This window comes from Carcharhinus amblyrhynchos, chromosome 1, assembly GCF_965287045.1.
Source record: "Carcharhinus amblyrhynchos chromosome 1, sCarAmb.v2.hapA, whole genome shotgun sequence".
Taxonomy (NCBI): Eukaryota; Metazoa; Chordata; class Chondrichthyes; order Carcharhiniformes; family Carcharhinidae; genus Carcharhinus; species Carcharhinus amblyrhynchos.
In genome coordinates, this window is record NC_137324.1 from 132744694 (window position 1) to 132764127 (window position 19434).

The following is a 19434-nucleotide window of genomic DNA, read 5'->3' on the forward strand; positions in this document are numbered from 1 at the left end:
AGTATGACTTTTTACTTATGTATTTAGATTTGAAAGAAACACATGTAGTTTAGTCTTAAAATACATTTATGTTGCAACGTTTACATTTACACGCTCATGGAATGACGGGTGCGTCGGGCTGTCAAATTTAAAACAAATCGAAAAAGCATTTTATTTAATGCATAAAACTACTTCTAAAATGTTTAAAATAAAATAGTAACGTTTTCTTTTTAATATCATTGATATGGACTGCAATTAGACCAGTTTGAAAGATGGACACAGCTGCATTTTTGCACATTATATGCTTAAAGCACGTTGAGGTTAACTTAACTATTATAGTAAACGGAAACATACCGCCAGCTTTTCCTTCTTTTAATAATGAATGTGTGTGTGTGTATATTACATAAAAAGCAGATATATTTTAAGATTCTAATGTGTAACTCACCGTAAACCATTAACACTTGTCTAATTTGCGGATTTGGGGGCCAATCTAGATTTGTACAAATTGTAAAACCGTGGTACGGAAAGCGTGGTTAAAAAGATTGCTTGCACATCTAAATCATCTTGGGAAATATATTTTTAACACACAACTTGATTCTGGAATTGAATCTTCACATTGTCAAAAAGAAAATCCAGCACCCCAGCTCCAAAGATTAGTTGTGATTTGCGATATGTTTTAAATTCTTCTGGGCCTGTACCTAAATTGGATTTCAGATGGAATTTACATAACAACGCAGGCCACGCTTCAATCATGCATATAACCAGTTTCTAAAATTAAGATCACAGCATCCCTTCCCACTCCATCAGAATACTTAATAAAATAGTAGTTCTGCTTTACAATTATAAAATGGTTTAATTTCACGGTGTCTTTATAATATACATAAAACAATAAATGCACGGATCAGCAATGTAGGAATCAAATTGTGATATTCAATTCTGACGACTCGAATCTCATTTTTAAGCCATGGTTTTCCGTTCCTCCTCTTCCCAGTCGTGACGTACGGTTTAGTTTTGGACATTCTTTTGTAAAAAGGCTGTTGTTTGCCCTTAACACCCGAAACCAAAACAAACTGACAAGCTCTTACCAGATCGGAGTCTGATAAGATTTGCTGATAACCTCAGGCTTCGCACTTCAACCAATTTGGTGTTTTAATTACCGACAGTAGCTGCAGAACTGAAATGAAACAAGTTCTGAAGCCTGTTGCATGCCCAGTTTGTTCTAAGTTAATAATTGTTGTTGGGTTCTTTTAAAGTCTTGAAGCACGACAACGTAATGTTTAACACCCATTCACTGAATTGGAGGAAAGGAGAATTCTGATTTGGAAAGCTTAGCCACTACTTGATCTATCAATGCAAGTGAAGATTTTGATATAATTCAATACAATAAACAATTATCTATTAATTCACTTCACATACCCCCATTAACATTTTGGTAATACTTTTATTTTAGGGAATGTATTGTTTAAATGTAAAATAATCTCATGCAAACCCCCTTTTGCAGGATGATACTGAATAAATTTACGACCGTGGGGTAATATTAAAATGACAATTTAAGCCGTCACTTTAAATATAAATTGCGATCACTAAGGCTCTCAAATATTAAAAGTTCCAACCTTTCGTTAAAATGGAAGCGCTGCTGAAATACCATTACTACTGTTACAAATTTGTGCGCAGTATTTTGCATCTTTAGTTGCTATAATTGGGCTGTCATTTACAATTTTATAATATGATCATTTGTCATTTCAACCGAGTAATATATTGTAACACCGCGTTTCCCAAATTCAGGTGGTTTGAAACAAAAGTTTAAATTTATTGTTAGCTTTGTAAAATAAATACAAAATTGTGGAACTTTAAAATTGAAATGATTTCACCGCCCTTTAACGTTTCTTTGTCATACAAAATAACTGACCACGATGCAACATTTGTGGGTCTTTTACTTAGTTTTTTTAACAACGTTAATTTATAATCCAAGTAATTGACTGAATGCGGCCTAAATATAAAGATTCAGCCTTGTATAGTTGTCCACCAACTCCATTGTTAGAGAAGCTTTTGTTTTTGCTTGGATTAGAAGTTTCTCTGGCACTTCAAAACTACAGCGGTACAGCCTTTTCAATTGCATCATATGACTGTTGCGCCTTTGGGTGACTTTCTTCTCTCGTTAGAGGAGCTGTCTTTATCCTAAATTTTGTGAAGGTTGTCTGATTGTGACCTGGCCGAGTACTTTCCATTCTAGTTCAGCCCCCTTTGCTTTTACATTTTACTGTCTCAGTCAAAATTTGCTAGTAAACGGGGAATTAACTCATATGTTTAAGATATTTGCAGTCGTGACCCACTGCCTTTTGAAGGTATTTCTGCAGTAATATCTTTTTATTTCTCAGCGGCTTAATGTTATGCGGAGCTTATTTTTTCTCATTAATCGCGCAAGAATTTTGGAATAGTTCCTAACAAGGCGATACAACGTATAAAAAATTAAAAACGAAAAAACAGTTTATTTTTATAGTTTTAAATATAGTGTGCAACATATTTATTTCATATTTAGTTATCAATATTTAAAGTGATGAAGGAAATCGAGTCATTCGCTAAAGACCGTTTTATATTGTTTTTTCTCCCTAGGTTTTTCAAATATGCTAGCAAACATTTTACTATTGTGAGCAAATGTAACTATGAAATAACCATTTAAAAAGCATAATATGTATATTAACTAAGCCAAACGAGTGTATGCAGTTGTAAATTAACGGACAAGAATGCACATAAGGTAAATAATTTTATTACCATTACACTTTTCTTTTAGGAGCACAAAGTCTGAAATTGGCACGCAAAATACATTTTACAACATAAGTTTTCTTAGCCTTTAAAAGACTGCATACTTAAATAAAGGTTCCTCACAGGCTGACAACATCTAAACAAAACTCACATTTAGTTTAAAATGTACCTTGAATCTGTTTCATGTCTAGTCCGTTTGCTTCTTTTAAAGTCTTTTGTTTTAATCAGTTACTGAGTTCAAATTGATGTGCCTTGCATTAATTGTTGAATACGTTTGCTGGAAATGTAAGGTCTACTATAGCTTATCGAGACTTTTTGCGTTGGTAAGAATTTCTCTTGCCAATCGCCATGTCTGTTTAGCCGCACTTTCCAGAGCGGAATGAGGCTTTCCTTGGAAAAGATCTAGGTTTGGGAGGAAGTAATGAGGACACCTCCGGCATTGGAGACAGGAGATGAGCTGGAGCAGAATGCCGTTGAGGCGGTCCCCGAGGCATGACTCGTCCCAGTCGGTTTCTCTGGGATGTTTCTCGCATTCGTAGAGTAGTAGCGTCTTCATGTGATAGTTATTGAGCGGCTGCCCTGGTAACTCGAGGTGTCGATCGCGCAAAGTCTTTAAAACTGATAGGCACTTTTTCCTGCAGCCCCCCATCAGTAGCCTGTTCTCAGCTTCTCCGAATTGTAAAACCCAAGCGTCGCTCTCTGCCGAGCTTTGCTTGCCTGTCAGGGAGTAACACTCTTTGGACAGGAGATTGAAGCCTTCAGCTTTGACTTCGGCCACCCGGTTTGGCCCGGGCCAGGGAATGTGTGGCATAGGCCACTGAGCTGCACTCCTGGGCCAGATGCCCGTGCATTTGAAAGCTGGCGTGATCTGCACTACATAACGCTCCCTAATCCTTAGCTTTACCTCGCTTGTGTCCGCAACCATCTTCACTACATCTCGATAACTGCATTTGTCCACGGCCTGTGCCACCAGGGTCTGAAATCGGGAACGGATCTTCCGGGCTGACAGGTAGCCCGAAGCTGTAATAAACTCGACCCAAAGGGACATGCTCCTCTTGCGCCCGTCGCTTAGTTTTAGCACAGCGCAGCCGGGCAGTGAGCCATCGTCCACGAAATTGAAGACACCCATTTGATTCAGGTAGAGGACCACCTCAAATTCTGTTGGAGCGATCACTTCCAACCCTTCGAAGCGCGTTTCGATCTCGCTAAGGGAGCTGATGAAGCGAGGTTCTTGGACTTCTACTTCTTTAAGGACATCGGATACCACTTTGCACACCTCGCGAATGGTCTTCGCAATCGCGGCTTTCCTAGCCTGGCATCGCTCGTTGTAGTACTTGTTCAGCTGGTAGACCAGCTTGGCTTGAGCCGCGATCATGTTGGGACTCAGATCCGGGCTGTACACCGGAGTCTCGCAATAAGATGAGGAATCCAATGCTTACCGCTGTTCCGTGAACACCCACTTTTATGTGGTGCAAACCTGAAACAAGTGCATTAAATATAATGGGCTAGAGGGTAAAGAGCAGTCAGCAAGGCAAAATATAAATGTCAACTGAGCCCACCAAATCAGCAACTTGTTTCTTCAAAAGGAATTGACTTTTGCAGTCGCTGTTTTGAAGAGTTATATGTGAGTGACGAAATGTGGCCGTTATCTTTCATTTCTCTCTGCCCGGATTCCTGATTTGAACTGTTTTTATTCCTGTGGCCACTTTTCCCCCACGCTCAGGAAGTGTGTAAGAGTTTAGTTTATGAATGGTCCCTGCCGAGCTGCACATGCGCTTTGGCCACTGGGAGGCCGAGCTGCCGTGCACGTGCTGCTGCTATTAACCACTCAAGGGAGAGCTGTCAAAGTTAGACCAATGAGTGCGATGGGGGCGGAGATTGGATCAGATGCTTAAAAAAGGCAGCAGTCATGGTGCGGAGTGAAGGAGAGGGAGGCAGGGAGCGCGGAGGGGGCGAGGGGGGGATGTGGGGTGGGGCGAGGGGGGGATGTGGGGTGGGGCGGGGCGGCTGGAGGGGGGCGAGAGATGGGGGGCGGGGGGGAGTGAGGGGGGGGCGAGAGATGGGGGGCGGGGGGGGGGCGAGAGATGGGGGGCCGGGGGGGGGGCGAGAGATGGGGGGCCGGGGGGAGTGGGGGGGGGGGCGAGAGATGGGGGGCGGGGGGGAGTTGGGGGGGGGGGGGCGAGAGATGGGGGGCGGGGGGGCGAGAGATGGGGGGGGAGGGGGGGGCGAGAGATGGGGGGGGGGGAGGGGGGGGCGAGAGATGGGGGGCCGGGGGCGGGGCGAGAGATGGGGGCCGGGGGCGGGGCGAGAGATGGGGGCGGGGGGCGGGGCGAGAGATGGGGGGCGGGGGGGAGTGGGGGGGGGCGAGAGATGGGGGGCGGGGGGGAGTGAGGGGGGGGCGAGAGATGGGGGGCGGGGGGGAGTGAGGGGGGGGCGAGAGATGGGGGGCGGGGGGGAGTGAGTGGGGGGTGGGGGGGGGCGAGAGATGGGGGGCGGGGGGGAGTGAGGGGGGGAGGGGCTGATGGGGGAGCGAGGGGGGGGTTGGGGGGTGCGAGTGAGGGGGGGAGTGAGGGGGGGAGGGGCTGATGGGGGAGCGAGGGGGGGGGGTGGTGGGGGGTGCGAGGGGGGGTGGGGGTGATGGGGGGTGGTGTGGGGTGCGAGGGAGGGAGGGTGGGGGGGTGGTGGTGGGGGGGGCGAGGGAAGCTGGGGGGGCGAGGGAAGCGAGGGGAGGAGGTGGGGAGGAGGTGGGGGGGCGAGGGAAGCGAGGGGAGGAGGTGGGGAGGAGGTGGGGGGGGCGAGGGAAGCTGCGGGGGAGGAGGTGGGGGGGGGCGAGGGGAGGAGGTGGGGGGGGCGAGGGGAGGAGGTGGGGGGGCGAGGGGAGGAGGTGGGGGGGGCGAGGGGAGGAGGTGGGGGGGCGAGGGAAGCTGCGGGGGAGGAGGTGGGGGGGCGAGGGGAGGAGGTGGGGGGGCGAGGGAAGCTGCGGGGGAGGAGGTGGGGGGGCGAGGGGAGGAGGTGGGGGGGCGAGGGAAGCTGCGGGGGAGGAGGTGGGGGGGCGAGGGGAGGAGGTGGGGGGGGCGAGGGGAGGAGGTGGGGGGGCGAGGGAAGCTGCGGGGGAGGAGGAGGTGGGGGGGGCGAGGGGAGGAGGTGGGGGGGGCGAGGGGAGGAGGTGGGGGGGGCGAGGGAAGCTGCGGGGGAGGAGGTGGGGGGGGCGAGGGGAGGAGGTGGGGGGGGCGAGGGGAGGAGGTGGGGGGGCGAGGGAAGCTGCGGGGGAGGAGGTGGGGGGGCGAGGGAAGCTGCGGGGGAGGAGGTGGGGGGGCGAGGGGAGGAGGTGGGGGGGCGAGGGAAGCTGCGGGGGAGGAGGTGGGGGGGGCGAGGGAAGCTGCGGGGGAGGGGGTGGAGGGGGCGAGGGAAGCTGGGGAGGGGGAGGGGGCGAGGGAAGCTGGGGGAGGGGGAGGGGGCGAGGGAAGCTGGGGGGGGGCGAGTGAGGCTGGAGGGGGATGTAGGGTTGGGAGATTGGGAGAGGGGGTTGTAGGGAGAGGGGGTTGTAGGGAGGGGGAGGGGGGAGGTAAGGGGCGGAGGACGGGGAGGGGTTTGTAGGGGGGCGGAGGGGGAGGGGTTGGAGGGCTGAGGGGGGGCGAGACGGGGGTGGTTCTCAGTGGCGAGAATGGGACTGGGGGAAGGGAGAGGTGGACTGGGAGGATTGCAGGGACTGGAAAGGCACGGAAAAGGACAACAGAGCTGTGGCTAGATAATTTACATCCAATCTTTTATATCCAATCTTTTATATCCAATCTTTTATATCAGTGTTTTTTGCTTGTTTAATAATTTGATGGGAATTTTTTTAGTTATTCGATATATTGAAAGTAACGCTGTTTGTTTTTTTAAAATGTATGATTATTACGTGCGGCCACAAATAAAAGCGAAACGAATTTATTTTTCGTGTACTTTTGGATATGCCCATTTTCATATTTCTTACAAAGATTCATCTACTTTGGATGAGTTAGCATTTGTTCCCATGTATTCCGACAAACTACAATGAACGTTTTTTTTCCCAAGTACATGTCTGGACATATGATATTAACATTGAGATTCATTTTCTCTAAACCTCAGCCCCGATAACGATTGTAGTTTCAGACAGAACATTTTTTGGGGGTTGGAGCTCGACACCTTGAAAGAATTTTCGCCACAGAACTGATTGACTAAAGGCGGTAATTTTAATCTTCGAGCAGGCTATTTCCCGTTTTCAGGGCTGGCTAGTGTGTTCAGCCCATGGCCGCTTCTTTCTTTCTTGGGCTTGCCTGTGGCCTGGGACAGGCCGACGGACTTCAGCTGCCCTGCTGTTCCAAATTTTCCACTCTCAGCCGCAGATTTGTCTGTCTCGTTTTCATTAACTTGTTTCATCTAATGTTTTGTTAAACTATTTATTGTAAAAAAAACACTCTCCAAAGCCACGTTGTTGCTGCTGCAGGATGCGAGACTGAATGTTTCCAGCTGACGACAGGCAGTAGAGCATTATTGAGTCCCATGCTGAAACATAAACAGACGGTGCCGAGGCCAAACCAGTGGGTTCGCTTCAATTTTAATGAGGGACTTTTGATAAAAGTTGCACTTTACAGAAGAAAAAGTACAATCATAAAAACCTACACATTTAAATTAAAACGGGAAAACATACGCTAAGAACTGATTACAATCCATGAAATGTATTTTCCTAATTTGTTTAACGTGACTGATGGAGTTGGAATCAAACCGATCAGTCCCGCTATTTTCAGGGAGACGTCAATTAATTCGAAAGCCCTTCAAGCAAAGTAGCCGACCTTAATCGCACTTTTCATTACGGATTTCCACAGTGCATAATGGCTTCGCTCAATGCACTGCATTTAACAGCTCCGTATTCACATTATATAGGTTTGTAAAGGAACATTAACGTATTTACTTAAATGCGTTGACAACGTGAACCCCTTTTGAATAAAAGGTGTGCTGGCCTTGGAACCTTTATCCCATTGCTAAGAATACATTATCGGCAAAGATTCTGTGAGAGCAGCCTTCTGAGCGTGAATAATTAAAGAAGACCGTATCAGAACCCGTAATTGAAGAGTCTTGCCACCCTTTAGCATGATGTTGGCCTTTTTGAGTCCATCAGCACTTCCTTGAGGGTGCATTAAATAGAAATTGGCAGGTCGCTGGAGCAGGGCTGTGTATAGAGAGAATGAGTGAGGGAGACAGAAACAGAACGAGCTCTCCATCTTGAGAGCCACTTGAAAGCCCTCAATGAATTGAACTGCATTCACTCTTTACCATCTCTCATCATACTTCAACTAATGAGCCTGGGGAGGTGGAGGCCTGCTCCCTGACAATAAATACATTATGAGAGGCTGGGTTTTCTCTTTGATGGCTTCACAACATGTTTGTTTAGCTTACTGTGTGTTTATGGTATGTACTATAGCAGGGAGGAGCAGCACCTTTATCTGGAAGGTCTTAAGAAAAGAAATCTTTAGGAGGTGAGATTGAGCCAAAGTATAAATAAGGCAGCCTCTACACGTACGTAACACATACTTTATTCAAACTGAACAAATAAAATATTGCTGAAGTATTTCAATGTAATAGTATTAAGTGCTGGAAACTTTTCATTGATATGGTTTTACCCAATAACACCTGACTAATAAAGGGAAGTTTAAACTGCCATGTTCAGAGTTAGCAATTATTTTAAAAAGGCATAATACCTTTACCAATTTTCAGCTGAAATTACCTTTATTGAAATTGCTTTGGCAATCTAGCAGATGAAAATATACAGTTTCAATGTGGTGACACGATTCCTAAAAGTATATATTGATTTTGGTCATATTACCACATTTTTTGTGTTTTGGTTGTTCTATTATTAAATAGGAAGAATTTCAAAAAAAAAATGAGGTAACCAAGTGACTGACCAAAACTACTACCAAACTTGCCAGTTTGATTACTTCATTCACATTTGCCTATTTTTAAGTATTTTGAATAACCAGAATAAAACTAAGCTATTATTGGTCAAATGGACTGGTGCTATTGATTATTGTTTAAGACAATACCAATAGAAAAAAGCTACCAACTCTTCCACTATTATGTCAAAATATTTTAGCAATATCACCAGCTGTCCAGTCTGAATAAAGTAGGTGTGTATTAAGAGATATGAGTCATATTATTTCACTGTCTTGTTAATTGCAAATAACATTTTTTCTCTTACTTTGGATCATTTCACTGATACTAATCAGCTTTATTGTGAAGTGTCAATTCAGTTTTTAAAAATGTTGCATCTTGCAACATTTCAGAGACTGAAGAGATATTTTTATTTTACACCTTGATAGTTTTTGGATTGTGCGTGTTTTAGTTTTATCGAAGGTGTGGTACTCTGTATGACTGCTGCTATGATTTTTGTCAAAATATCTTTTGTGCGTATTCGCAACAAATTGGAATTCTGACCTAATTGTTTATAAGTACTGTAGCATTCCTACAGTTTTAATTTTAGCAATGTGTGATTTGCTAATATGAGTACATAATGTTATGGTCGTTCATCATTTTGACCTTCATTACTGTTGACATAATGTGGTACATTGTGCTACTTCATGATTCATGTTCCTATCTACATTAACAGCAGTGAGATTTAAGATAGTGAAAACAACTGAGTGAATGGAAAAAGGTGAAAAAAAATTCTACTTTAAGGACCAAATCAAGATGCTTTCATAAATATTCTCCTCTTGATCTGGACTTTAATAATATGGTCTGGATTAGTTGAGTGCAAATGTCATTTATCAATTTTTAATGTATATTTCTATGTTCCTGCTCACTGTAATGTGTGGCTTTTTATATTGTCACATATCTATGTACTGAAATCTACTGGACCAAGGAATCAAAAATTGATTTTAAAAATTTAAGTATTAACAACTTGGAAACAGAACCCCACAATACATACTGAATATTGATGTGATTCACAATTCTTTGTATCTAAAGCATCCCCTCTTCATTAAAAAAAACATATTCTGTTCGAAGTATGCTGACCAGTTCAGCATTTTATTAAAGATTGGAAATTTCTCAATGCAATCTAATAATCTCTGAGCCTTCGTAACATAGTTTAAATGGTTAATCAGATCAACCATTTCAGTTCTTTTTTTTCTGTGATTATGGTGATCAGCTGGCGTAAAGAACATAATTGGTGTGAAATACTTTTGAGTTGTACAGTGTCAGCAAACAAACATATTGATGTAAACTGGTGATTGTTTCACATGAAAATGATGGCTGGCTATTATGACTAGCACACTTCATTTTTGTAATTGGGCAAACCAGCCAAATTTGGAACATTATGACACAAACAATGGCATTAAGAATAATTAAACCATTTGCTTTTTTTGTTGTTACTGAAGCATTAAGATATTTGAAATCTGAGGGCAAAAGTGCGATTGAGTTAAGGTTACCAACGTATAAATATATAAAACGTTGAGATTCTGTCAAACCTAGCAATATCAGAAGTTGTTAAAAGTTCCTAAATGTGGCAAAGAAAACTCCACATCTAACTAGTCAAAGACTAAAAGAATGTGCGCAGTGTTTTCAGTTGGGGAAATAGTGTCAAGTTCTAAATTTATTTTTCAGATTGTCACATTTTATTAAAATAAACAACAATGAAAAATTAAAATACTTCTCAAATCATTGAGTAATTGAAATATTGTAATTCCCAGCCATAAAATTCCCAAAATCTAGATTTGCAAATTTGAATTTACAATGATGCTTAACTAAACATTTAAATTCCATAAGTGTATTACACATAAAGTCAATGTAAATTGTTTTCTTGGGATATTGAGTATACGTGACAAGGAGCTATAGGGTACTACTTGTATCTTGGCATGGACCAATCCAAAAGATCTCAATTAGTGTTGCTCAGCTTTTCATCACATAATTAATTTATATCATATCTTGATATTTGAAATGTGAATATTTAAATGTTAAACATATAAATTTATATTCACTTCTCATTGCAGTGTGGTTCTGTTGATGTCATAGTAAAAGCTTTTGCTCAAAGTGCTATCTGTTGTCAATTGTGAAGCCATCACATGAAATGCAATTGGATGACATCATTCCATTGGCAAAGAAATTCATTCCTGAATTTTGGTTATTACTTATACACTTTGCTGGAGTCTGACCTGCTAATGTCCTTGGACCATATTCTCTGCAAGCTTGCGCTTCATTGCCATTTATAGAAAAATAGTATAGGGAGAGACTAATGCCTTCATCTGTCACATGAATAAATTCCTACTCTAGTGATGAAGCTCAAACTGCTGAAGGGGAATAGACTTGAAAAACAATTATTCAGACATGCATACAGTATTGCTATCTCTGCTGGTTAATGGTTTTGGTAGCTGCCTCTGTCTGACAATTGTAATCCTATTTACTTCTACAAGAGAAAACATTTTTTCCTTGGTAAATGTAACCATCTGGCATGTCTGTCTTAAAGTCTACTTTATAAAGTCATTGTATCTGAGCTGTAAATCATACTGTTACGCAATATTGAACTTTTTTTTGCGATTTGTCTTTCAGGCAGGGAATTTTAACAAATGACGTATGCTGCATAATGGAATTTTGTTCTGTATGATATGTTCTGTATGAAATATACATCCTAAATAGACTTGTTTACAGTAGAATTGACTACAGCACTGATGCATGTGGAACAGTTTGGATTGGCATTAAAAACATTACTTGTAATGTTAGTTACATAGATGATAAGGATAGCAAGGTCATTTTAGTAGAACAACTGTTAAATTGAATGGTAAAATAAGAGGCAGTATATTTTCTGATTTAAAAAATATATTTTAATAAAGCATAAACCAATGGAAAATTTAGATGTATTATGTTAATTGGCAACTTTACTTTGGGTACGTAACTGACCTGACCTGCACCATTTCTATGTCCCTGTGACGTGAACTCTTCCTCAGAATGACAGATTCCCACAAATTCTGGGGCTCAGAAGTACAAGACCCCTTGAATGGAGGTGGCTTGGGCAATCCTTTGTGAGCCCAGGTTTAAAAGCTGTTGGGAGATGGAGATGTTTAGGGTTGGATTAGTTAGACCTGCTGGACACTAAAGTTTTGAAAAGATGTTTTGAAAAAGTGTTTTGAAAAGACAGACACCCTTAAAATGTTGAACAATTTAACTGGGAACAGAGCTTTAGGCATGTATTTAAAGAAGTACACAGAGATTGATGCATGACCAAAAATCATATATCTTGTATAACCATCTGTAATTCAATTTCTGAAATTAGTAATATTAAACTGCTAGTTTCAATCTTAATGAAAAAAGATTTTGAAAAGAAGATGAATTTCTGACTTCAGTGCTGTTAAACCTTTTGTGGTTGAAATTGTCATTTGATTTTATCCAAAATTTGTTACATGTGCTCCTGATTGAGGAAGACTTAACTTCACAATTATGTCATCTGACTGATTTTAAAATTTTGAAATATTTTAGTTAGGAGATTTCGCATTATAACTCAAAAATGAGAGAGAACAATTCAGTTCATCAAACAAAGCATCAACATTCTTTGTTTTGTTTTTATTCCAATTCAATCAAATCAAGTCCAATTCAGAGTCTCAACAAGTTGATAAGACAGGGTTCTCACCTCCTGCTTGATCTACATTATCCAAGCTGATTGCAGTAGGCATAACGCCTCCTCCAAGGCTTGATCTCATTTGCATCTTAGCCAAAAGGCCGAGATGCCACTTTTAAAAATTGCTTCAAATGAAGCTAAAATGTAACCTAATGGCTTCAACCAAGCACAGCATGTCAGTACTACACATCTAACTTATATGGCACCATTTAGAGGGATTTCCAAATCTTCTGCTCATACTTGCATTTTTTGATTGATTACTCTTCTTTGAAGGATTCTTTCTGTTGCAATTAATTCTTTTAAGTGGTCATGAAGATGAGGAAGTAATCAGTTTGCTAGATTTTCCATCAGCCTACTTAAGTCTTAACTCCTGTGATCAAGAAGCTACTATTGTCCTAACAAAGGAAAGAGATGTGGGACTGGATTTTCACATCAGGAGTATGAAGCAGGAATTGGAGCACTACCCATTTCCGAATCTGGTCTCAGAGAGGAAACAGTCATGGTGCTATCCCCTTCGTGGCATGCAGGCAGGTTCACTGCCCGTTCAGGGGGAGTGGGTGAGTTCTTGAAGCTGGAGGGTCAATCAGAGGCCTTGCATCTTGAGAGCAGCAGCTGACTGTAATGGATGTTGTGGATTAGAAAGTGCTTCAACATGGAGGTGCCAGCTTTATAAAGTTTAGCTAAAGCCATATGTGCAACAGTCAAGCAACCACTGTGGGTTGGGGAGGTGGTTTATTGCTTCCTCGAGGATGGCCTTTGGTTCAACTTCCAACCACACCCATGCAGACATGGCTAGGCCTGCATGAAACTCTGCCTATAGACTTGTCACCAGATGCCTCCCTCTCAGGTTGGGAAACTGAAGGCCAATTGGAAAATCTGCTTTGTGGAGTCATGTTGCCCTATTGCCACAAATCTGCCTCGGCAAAATTAGAAAGGAAAAGGAATGGTATTTTTCAACTTTGCCTGCCTTTCTTCCTGTCCTGGGGAGGGGGGGTGGGTGCGGTGGATTTCAATGTTTGCGCAAGTCTTTCGTTCCCCATTTTTTCTCCTCTGCCTTCTTCAAGGTTTTAATTTTATTACTCAGGTATGGCTTCCCAGCAATTTCTAAGATGCAGGATCATTTCAGGAACCACATAGAATGGCAGCAGCAACTTGCATTTATTTTGCATTTTAACATAGTAAAAGGTCCAGATGGCTATTAAATAAATGATGATTTTAAGCCAGATAAAGGAATATTTGGATAAATTACCAAATACTAGGTGAAAGCTGTAAGCCTGAAGAAATGTCTTCAAGGAGAACTAAGAGCCAAAGAAATTTACGGAGAGAATTCCAAAGCTTGGGACCTAAGCAATGCACAGCAGGGGTGCCAATGGTAGAGCAATTGAAACTGGAGATGCTCAAGAGGGCTAAGGGTGAAGATGTAGAATTGGAGGAGATTATAGAGATAGGAAGAGGTGAGAACTTGGAGTGATTTGAAAACATGAATAAGAATTTTAAAAGGGTAACATTGTCACATTAGGTACCTATGTAGATAAGTGAATGGAACTTTGTGAATTAGGTTACAGGAAACAGAGTTTTGCATGAGTTCAGATTTATGTAGGGTAGAAGATGAGAAGCCAGTCAGGGGAATATTGTAATGCTCAAGTTTAGAGGTGCAAAAGGTCTGGATCAGTGTTTTAAAACCAGATCAGCTGAGATAGGGGCAGAGTCGAGCAACATTGTGTAGGTGAAAGTAGGTGATGCAACAGATGTCTCAGTGAAACAGCATCATGATTGCAAACGACATGGTTCAATCTTAAGACAGTTGCCAGAGATAGCAATGGAGTTGTGACTAGGGAATGGAGTTTCTAGTAGAGACAGAAGACAATGGCATCAGTATTTCCAGTATTTCTACAGTTGACAGTTCTCTGGTGCTTTATTCAAGAAGTCAGAAATGGAGCCTTTATCAGCTCAATAACTTGAAGATAGTAAAAAGCCTGTTTTGACGGAATAGTCAACTGTGAACTTGGCTACAACAGGGAAAATAAAACTGGGATCTTTCATAGTACTAGATTATACAGTTGCCTATGTTTAATTCATGTAGAGCAGGGATGATGATTAAATGGCTTGATGTTCAGGCATTGAGCAACCTTTGATTGGAACACTGGCAAATACAGACTGAGCCATAAGAATAATTGAATTGAATGCTAGGAGCAATGATGGGTATTTATATAACCTCAAACATTTACCATTTCACAAATATAAAGAATTGTAGTTTTAATATTTTTAGTAGTTAACATCGTATCAATAGATGACTTGGTCAGCAATTAAGTTTATTAGTACCCTGTATTCCTCTTTTTCTAAGCTGAATAGTTTTGGCAACCTTTTGTACATCTGCCAATTTTGTTTGTTGCGAAGTCTGATTCACCACATCAATGGCACTTGTAAGTTAGAGAAAATGAATTATGTTTCTGCAAATATAAACAAGTAACTGATGAACTGGAGCAATTTGGTACTGGAATTTATTTTGTCACACCTTAACTATATACCATTAACAAAATAACATCCTTACAGAACATTTGAATTGAACACAGCTAACTTGCAGCAATAGTGGTATATCATCACACTTGTTATTACATAAAGTTTGAGGCCTTCTTGTGTTTGAAGTTTGCAAAAGAGATGTCACAAATAAAACTAAACATGTGAAGATAACATTGAAGCTGAGTTTATGGCTACAGGATAGATTTATGCTGAAGATAAAACCTTTGAGTAACTGTTTAAAACACATTCTTCTTCTCTGAATCACTGTGTCTGTAGAAGGTTAATTTTATTTTGTAACTTTATACAAGGTCTTCACCCATGTTGTAGAAAGACCATGGAATATGTTTGCAGCCACTAACTGCTATTACTGAAATCCAGGAACAAATTGAGTAACCTCAAAATTTTATTTTCTTGTTTTTCCAAAGATATTCATTAAATAGGTATGCCATATCAAAAATAATAAAGTATTAGCATGTTTCCGTAATTGCATATTGCTGAGACTTAATTTATCATAAATTGTACATTCTTACTGGATCAAAAGTAGTTCCTAGTTTATGAAAATTGTTGAAACAGCTTTCTGAAAGTATTGAATGTTAGCATAAATTGTTCAAGAAATGTGTATAATGATAGTGAATTTAACTGGGTAACTTTGCACTGTCTTTGGATTTTGTCATTAGTCAGCAAATTTATATTTTATATTTATATTAAGTTTTCAGTATGGCAACCTCTTTGCTGTGTAGAGCCTAGGCTTTCCTACTGCTAATGTTTGTTTCTCGATCTTTCCTTTTCTGCTTTCTTTATTATCTGCAGCCTTTAAGAAACCTTCATTTTATTCTGACTTTGTCAATGAAGTGAAAGACTGGTTAGGTGGGTTTTAAGCTAAATTCTGGTGACTGTGGGAAAATCTTTGATCTAGAGCTGTAACTACTTCAGAATGATCTGGCTGCCGGGCTGGACACTGTCCATGCCTTTCATTCTGCTATCAGATGTGCAGACAAAGTGACATGACATTTTATCAGAAGCGTAGCTTATCACTAAGTTGTGACCATAACAAATTGCTTCAGAATGTTTTAAGTCTATCCAGCGATCATGCGAGCATATCTATCCACAACTTTGATGAAGTAACTATACTGCAGTAAAATGTGATTAAAAATTGCATAGTTTAAAGTATCATTAAGGGCAGCATGGTGGCACAGTGGTTGGCACTGCTGCTTCACAGTGCCAGAGACCCAGATTCGATTCCAGCCTTGGGTGACTTGGTGAACTTTCTCCATGTCTGTGTGGATTTCCTCCAAGTGCTCTGGTTTCTTCCCATGTGTAGGTTAGAGCGATTAACGGGGTAAATATGAGAATGGGGCCTAATTAAGATGCTTTGTTGGAGAGTAGGTGAAGACTTGATGGATTGAATGGCCACACTGTAGGAATTCTATGATTACAGTTATAAATAACAATCCATTCACTACTAGATTATCATATTATCAATTTACTTGAAGCATGTTAGGTTTTAAAGAAACCTAATTATTTAAAATTTACAGCTTTCCCAATTCCAGAGACTCATAATTTTGCATCTCCTTACTTAGAAGAAAACCAACCAGTAAATGACATCTACAAATCTCATTTAGTGAACAGCTTTATAAGAAGAAATGTTATTCTGCATCACTTTTTATCCTGAATAATGATCACTGGGCGTACAAGATGAGGAAAACTGCAATACCAGTAAGCACTACGTGTATTAAACTTACTAAACTTAATTCCTGATCGGCATTTAGAATGCTAAGATACTGATCAGCATTGGCATTAAATAAGGTAAATCTTAGGAAAAGGAAAGGAGGAAAGACCAGTGCTATACCTCCATCATAAACAAGGTAAACAGTTGTGTTTTTCTTCAAAATGCTCATTTTTTTACAACATATCAGAACAATTACTTTATTATTCTTCACCCTGGAAACCAACAATAAATTGATTCTGATATTTGTGCAAACAGTTTTAAAGAAAAAACAAACCACATCTCTTTCCTTCCTCCCTTTCCCAAAGATTTATCTTATTTATGGACTGCAATGTTAAAATATAGGAAAAAGCTATATTTTGAATAAAAAGATTACTTCATGGGCTACTTCCAATGGAGATTTAACTTCCTTAGTTTCTTTCTAAAACTAAAAAATACATTTTTTGTTCTGACAGCTCTTGTAATTTACATTTAGTAAAACCTTCACATTTAACAATTTGATTCCTAAATCCAGCTGCTGTTAATTTTTGGATTGTCTACAGGGAGTAAAACAAAGTGTTGTAGTTTTACTGTGAATAAAAACCCCTTTGCTGTTTAATGAAGTGGAATCACAAAACCCCTTAACCCTCCCACCACTCAAAGATCTACCTACAATTCTAGTGCCAGTGTTTCTCTTGGGGAAAGATCATCAGCCAGCCATCAGTTGCGTTGTAACTTTGCAGAGTGTTTATTACAAGAATTATATTAGCAAACCCTCTTCTCTATTGCCATTTCTAATATAGATAGTCCCCCATTAGACTTAATTTCTTCCAGATTTATTTCAATAAAATAACTTTCACAAATTACTGAGAATAACAAACTTCGATCTTTTCAACTTGTTAAAAGAGCAGTTAGCTGTTTTGTGGCACTTTGCTCACTGTATATTTCTGAGTGCAAAGTGTTATGCAAGGGACCTAGAAATTCATGACCATTTTGTGTTTTATCACACTTCACATGAAAATTTATGACTGGGTGACTCGGGGATGCTTGAGCTATGTGTTCCAGGGCTTGCCCCAACTGATAACAACCTTGTTGGCGTGAAAGTGTGATGCAGATTATGACAGTTACAACTTTCTGTTTTGTTTAAACTGTCAGTGGATTTCCTGGCTCACAGCTCAGTGCAGTGGTGTGTTCGGATTGCATGTATTCATTCTAAAATGGAGAGATTGCACAGGCAGATCTCAGCCAAGACTAATTGATGAGGAGGGTATGGAAGCAAAATTTACTGTTCTGTTGAGTTGTTCCATATTGTTAGGTGTTCTGAAGGCATCATGTAGTCACAGCTCCTTTCTTGTCAGATTGGGCCCTAGACAGGAGCTGACAATCAAACAGGGTAAAGGCAGGAGCCAACACTAGAAGGATATTGATTTTTCAGTTATCCCTAAGTAGTTTGCACTATGGATAATGGGTGGTGAAGGCAGGTATGTCATTATCAATGAGCTCCACAACAGTAGCCACAACCTTCCCTCATATTTCCTTCAGCATTGACAGAGAGCATCTAATGATGGTCAATAAATTGCTCGACCTCTTTGTGACAAGCACATAAAAGATTTCTGAGCAGTTTATTTGAAAATCTGACGGGGTACTGTATATAGTGGGATGATTTCATTATCTGACAGTTTGGCAAAACTGTAAAAAAATAAATTGTAAAGGTAGCAAAATGATTATATTTGGAAGGTTGGCAATTTTATATTGAGTTATAATGATGTGATATTTTTGACCCAAACAGAATTCTATCATTTATCCTAATTATAATAGCTGAAACATGACACAATTGAAAGAGAAAAAAATTGTATTTACTGTTTCTTTAGGCTCGGAAGTTATCAGTTCTATTGTAATACCACATTTACCTTAATGTTTTAATTGATCACAGTATCTTCCTTCACCTTCACCACCACCACCAACTTAAAGTGATGGCACTGCTGTCTCTGAGATCTACCTAATGACATAGTTTTGGCCTGAAATGCAGGCATTCATCTATCAAATTGCTGATGGTGAGTCAAACATGTCAGTTTATCTGTGCAACCTTTTTTGAACCAGTTTTGTGCTCAATGGACAGCGTAAAACTTTCCTCAGCTAGCTGGGAAGGTATAGTAATGAAAAATAAGCTTGCAAATTGAGACTTCTAAGTGCTTGCATATTATTGGTGTGTGGGTATGGAAACTAAAATGTGGCATTAATGGTACTGGAGGAGGATTTTGCAAATTTAACTTCTGATTGGACAATGCTGATTTGGAGTCATTTGTAGTACAGAAGGAGGCCATTTGAGGATAACAGTGTAAGTTAAATTGTTGGAAGTCTTCAGAAATTAGTTCATCTTGATCATTACTTTATAGAATATGCACGTTGTTGGACGAGTAAGTGCAGGATTGGATTGTTGAACATTACACCAACTGCGGAATTGTGTGCTTAGTCTATGGCTTTCGAAACAGGCTGACAATTTTAAAACTTAAACAGACTGAAATGAAACAGAAGCGTAAATGTTTTGAAAAACTTCCTGAAATAACCGATTGCTACAGTTTCTTGTTTAACTTTTTTTTTGATGTGATACAGAACAGAAGCCTAATGTTGGGTCACGACTTTACTGCAAAGAAGCAAAGACAATGCAACTTAAATAAATTTGTGATAAATGCTATTTCTTTCTTGTGTATTTTAAGTCTCAGTACAAAAATAACAATGATATGCAGTGATAGTATAATATTCAGATCACGTTTGTCAAATGCATATTTTCTGGATATAAAAAGTAGCTGGTTGCATGTTAGATGAGATATTTATCAAGTAGTAT

General features: G+C 40.5%; 2 protein-coding genes across 2 annotated transcripts in view; one reads left to right on the forward strand and one right to left on the reverse strand.

Moving 5' to 3' along the window:
- The window catches only part of lrba (LPS-responsive vesicle trafficking, beach and anchor containing), an 888619-nt gene that overhangs the window by 508133 nt on the left and 361052 nt on the right, over nucleotides 1-19434 (forward strand). The gene's annotated exons all lie outside the window — the stretch shown is intronic.
- mab21l2 (mab-21-like 2) lies at nucleotides 2747-4638 on the reverse strand. Its single transcript, XM_080199491.1, has one exon. It carries the CDS (start codon nucleotides 4115-4117, stop codon nucleotides 3038-3040), a length of 1080 nt encoding a protein of 359 aa, XP_080055617.1. The 5' UTR covers nucleotides 4118-4638; the 3' UTR covers nucleotides 2747-3037.